The 4,657-nt window shown below is 34.3% G+C and overlaps 1 protein-coding gene across 1 annotated transcript in view; it reads left to right on the top strand.

Annotated features, from left to right (window-relative positions):
- COPS2 (COP9 signalosome subunit 2) overlaps positions 1-3,160 on the top strand; it is a 41,910-nt gene extending 38,750 nt beyond the window's left edge. Inside the window, 3 exon segments of the mRNA XM_006895300.1 lie at positions 442-524; positions 1,101-1,159; positions 3,016-3,160. Of these exon segments, the coding sequence (XP_006895362.1) occupies positions 442-524; positions 1,101-1,159; positions 3,016-3,160 (287 nt within the window).
- The last annotated feature ends 1,497 nt before the right edge of the window (positions 3,161-4,657 follow it).

Here is a 4,657-nt window from a genome sequence, read left to right as displayed (position 1 = left end):
CTAGAGAGGACAGAAGGAGAGTGGATGCTTTTGAGCTGTGGTGCTGGAGAAGAGTACTGAATGTACCATGGACTGCCAGGAAAACAAAAAGATTCATCTTGGAGAGGATTAAACCAGGCTGCTCCTTGGAGGCAAGGATTCTGGGGCTTCGTCTGACATACTTTGGACATGTTGCCAGGAGTGACGGATCCTTGGAGAGGGACATCATGCTTGGGAGGGTGGAGGGACAGCGCAGGAGGGGAAGACCCTCTAGAGATGGATTGATTCGGTGACTGGTCAGAGGCAGTGCGGTTGGCGCAGGATAGAGCAAGGTATAGGGCTGTTGTGCATAAGGTCGCTATGAGTCGCAAACGACTCGACGGCACATAACAACAACAATTCATAGTTACAACAAGAACCGCTTAAAAGAAAATAGTCATTTCCTTTTTATTTTTTCCTCAGAACTTTTACGAAACATCAGGACACAAGTGCTCATAAAGTTAATTAAGCCTTACACAAGAATACATATTCCTTTTATTTCTAAGGTAAGTGATGAAAGTGAATTTATAATCAGAATACTTATATAAATACTTATGTCCATGATTTATAATGATATTTATAGTTTATGTTTATAAATATATTTTATCTTCTTGTTAAGGTACCTATGTTGTTGACTTTTTTCTTTTCTTCAGTTAAGCATAGCATAAAAATTTAATTTTAATTTGGCTTTTTCTGTGTTTTGGGGCATAAAATAAATTAATAATAAAAAAAAAGAACACTAAGAGAAGTTTTAAATCACCAATTAAGGGGGTAGAGGGTATAATTTCTAAAATCCAAGAAAAAATTGTAAAAGAGTAGTAGCTGAAGTGTATAATTTATAGAAAGTTACAACATAATAAAATTGTAAAGGGGGAGAATATACTTAAAAAGTTCAAAGTTATATTATTAAACCTTTATTTCCAGATATACTTTAAAATGATAATGAAGTTTGTGAAGGGGAAAAAAGTAAAATCTCTTAATTTGTTTCTAAATGATGAGAGTGAATTTAACATCAGAATTTATAAAATTAAAGACTCTTAAAATATTAATTAGTAGAATTAAAATAAGTCTTTTTGTCTTAGGAATTAAACATAGATGTAGCTGATGTGGAGAGCTTGCTGGTGCAGTGCATATTGGATAAGTAAGTGCTTTATTAATCACATTTGTTTAGGATCATATTTTATACACTAGTGATGATGATAGCACTTGAATTCTTGATTTTTCATGGAAAGCTGTTTCTGACTGTAAGGGGGTGTGTGTGTGTGTAATGACTTTTTTAATTAATGAATAGACATATAAAACATGTCTCTAAGAAGCTTAGAAAAGATTTTCAGGATTCTTATTCAGTATAGGATCGATAATGCAGCTAAAGAATTATTATTTCATTATGTTTTTAAATATCTGGTAGGTACACAGTGATTTTTTTTAAATTATTATTATTAATTTTAATGAGCATTTACAGAGTCTTTGGATTTCCATTCATTCATTGTTGACTTTTTCTCCCTGCCCACCTCTACCCCTCAGTTTGTTCTTCTCTTTGAAAAGTAGAATTCTTTTCATTGGTATACAATCCACCCTGACCCTCCAGTCCACTCTACTCTGCAGCTTTCCTTCTGGACTCTTGTCATGACCACAATACCCAATCATATATCGCTTTTAAACTGTTCTCGCTCTCACCTGTTTGGGTGCAGTATACATAATTTATCCAATCTTTCTCAGTCTCATTCCAACCCTAATGTCAGTCCCATTCTACATCAGTGGCACTATGCAGTATTTGTCCTTTTTTGACTGAGATCTTTCACAGCATAATGTCCTCCAGGCTTACCCATTTTGAATAATATTGCATGAGTTTCTTGTTTTTCAGTGCTGCATAGTATTCCGTTGTGTGAATATACCACAGCTTTTCTATCCATTCGTTTGTTGATGGGCACTTAGGTTGTTTCCAACTCTTCACTATTGTGAGCAAAGCCACAATAAACATGGGTGTGCATATATCTGCTTGGGTGGCAGTTACGATTTCTTTAGGGTAAATTCCCAGTAGTGGAATTGCTGGGTCAAATGGTATTTGTATTTGCAACTTTTTGAGAGAGCACCATACAGCCTTCCATAGTGGTTGCACCATTTTACACTCCTTCCAACAGTGAATAAGGGTTCCAGTTTCTCCACAGTCTTGGCTGTTATATTTTGCTATTCTTATTGGGATGAGATGATATCTCATAGTTGAGTAGAAAACTCACACAAGATCCACACCTCACTCCATACACAAAAACCAACTCAAAATGGATCATAGACCTAGGACTACAACCAAGGACTATAAGTTTTACTAAAGAAAAGCTTGGAAGAACTCTAGAAGTCATAATCCACAGCATAAACAGTATTCCAAGCATCCTGAAAAGTCCACAGCCAGGAGAGGATAACATAGATGAATGGGACCTTCTAAGAATTAAATCCGTATGCACACCCAAAAACTTCTCCAACAGGGTAAAAAGGGAAGCCACAGATTGGGAAAATATATTTGGTAATGACATGTCAGATAAGGGACTTACATCTAGAATTTATAAAATAACTTGAGCACCACAGCAAGATAACGGTAAATTTGGGCACAGGATATGAACTGACACTCCACCAAAGAAGACATTCAGATGGCAAACAAATATTTGTAGACATTTAGGCCAGTTGACATTTATGTCCCCCACACTCCAGACTCAGTACATAACTTACATAACTCTTGAAATTAGTTCATTCTTAAAAGTTACACATTATTTCTAAAAGTTTCACAAGTAACAGTTATAACTTGGTAAGTCTCTGACTTTTGGTTCTTTCTGTGAAACTGATGAAAAGCAGCTGAAATAAAGTTTCTACCTAGAGCATAAGTAATAAGAACTTGAGTTTATTCATTTCATGCAGACAGCAGTTCTTTTTCATTTTATGAAACATTTGTCCAGAAAATATGCTGAATGAAAATGACTTATAGACATATCTTTTATTTACTTCCAGCACTATTCATGGCCGAATTGATCAAGTCAATCAGCTCCTTGAACTGGATCATCAGAAGAGGGATGGTGCATGATATACGGCACTAGATAAATGGACCAACCAACTAAATTCTCTCAACCAGGCTGTAGTCAGTAAACTGGCTTAACAGAGAACAAGCTTTTACAGACGTACTTACAGCAACAGTGCAGAGATGTAACCCTTAAAAAACTGGGAATGGCAAAACTACTGTCGGTTGATGTGTCCTGAAAATATTGGAGTTATGGCAGAAGTGCTTTTTTAATCAACTGGTTTGTGTTTTGCTGCTGCATTTATCCCAAGATAAACAGCTTTAATCTCCAGAAGAAAACCAAAATGCCATGGGATTTATGCTGTATTGACATCTTGCCCTAAACATACATCATAGTAATTTGTCATGGGCAACATGACCAGAGAGAAGATTTTTTTGTCATGATTTTAAATACACTGACACGCTACTGTTGGTTAAATTTAAACATGTTTTACCTGCAGAAATTCTCTCACAAGTAACCTGCAATAACTTGAAATACATACCCTTTTGAACACTTCCTTTTCTTGTGTATAAATTAAAATGTTTGCTGCATTTTGCAAAATGTCAATTCTTCAAAAAATGTGTCCATATATTTCTGTACCTGCAGTGTAGTAAAGGTTTAGATGAAACCCCATAATTATAGTGGCATACTGTCACTTAGGTTTCAAGCAGCAAAATAAACAGTGCAGCTCAGAAATTGTAGTTTGATTCTTGATGTGTTTTTATTACATTGGGGTTTTTGTTTTGTTTCTTAGTATCATAGAGGCTTCAAGTTACTTTATCTTCTGTTAATGATTTAAAAAGAATAAACTCTGAGGTCAGATATATTGGTTATTTGCTTTCAGGTTTATAAAAGTAATTTTTACTATTAAAGTAAGGATAACTAGTTTCTAACAGCACTAGAATAGTACTGACTTTGACAATAATGCTTTAAAGTTTGTTTTTTGGGTTTTTTTTAAAGAATAATATTCCTTTTTTAAAGGGAATAAAAATCTTAACTATTGGAATATTTAAACAAATATTTCAGAACATAGACAGCTAAATGAATGTTACTCTGCATAGTGATCATGCTGGAACATTATTTTCTAATTCCAGTAGTCTACCGTTGCTCAAAGCCTCTTGGCTTTTGTTCTTTTAGAATTGCATTCAGAGCTAATTTAAATCACACTATACTATTGATTTTATGATTACACATGGTTGGTTGTTTTGTTTGAGGTTTTTAAAACTTTGCCAGATTTTCAAGCTTGACTCTTCTTTGCCACCATAGTTTGACAGTCTCCAAAAAATTAAGTCTGTATTTTAGGTAATAGTAGAAAGTATACAGCCAGCTTTGAAGGCAATTCAGAAAGAGTTTCAAGGGTGTTTTGAGCAGTGTCACCATAGTAAAAAGAATAAACTGTGACCTTCCAAGGACCTTAAAGGAAACTCAGCTCATTTGAATGTATTACGTTTTGGATATATTTGTTTCGTTTTTTAAAAAGGTCACATTATTTTATAGCAGGCAAAATAAAAAACTAAAATTAAGATAATTCCTTTAGTTTTTTCTATTTGTTATGTAAAAAGCAAGTGACAGAGGAAAACTTGTAATCAAAGAAT

This window comes from Elephantulus edwardii, unplaced genomic scaffold (assembly GCF_000299155.1).
Source record: "Elephantulus edwardii isolate Elephantulus edwardi_28Jun2011 unplaced genomic scaffold, EleEdw1.0 scaffold00164, whole genome shotgun sequence".
Taxonomy (NCBI): domain Eukaryota; kingdom Metazoa; phylum Chordata; class Mammalia; order Macroscelidea; family Macroscelididae; genus Elephantulus; species Elephantulus edwardii.
The sequence above is the reverse complement of the archived record's forward strand: the minus strand, read 5'-3'. Positions and strand labels throughout refer to the sequence as shown.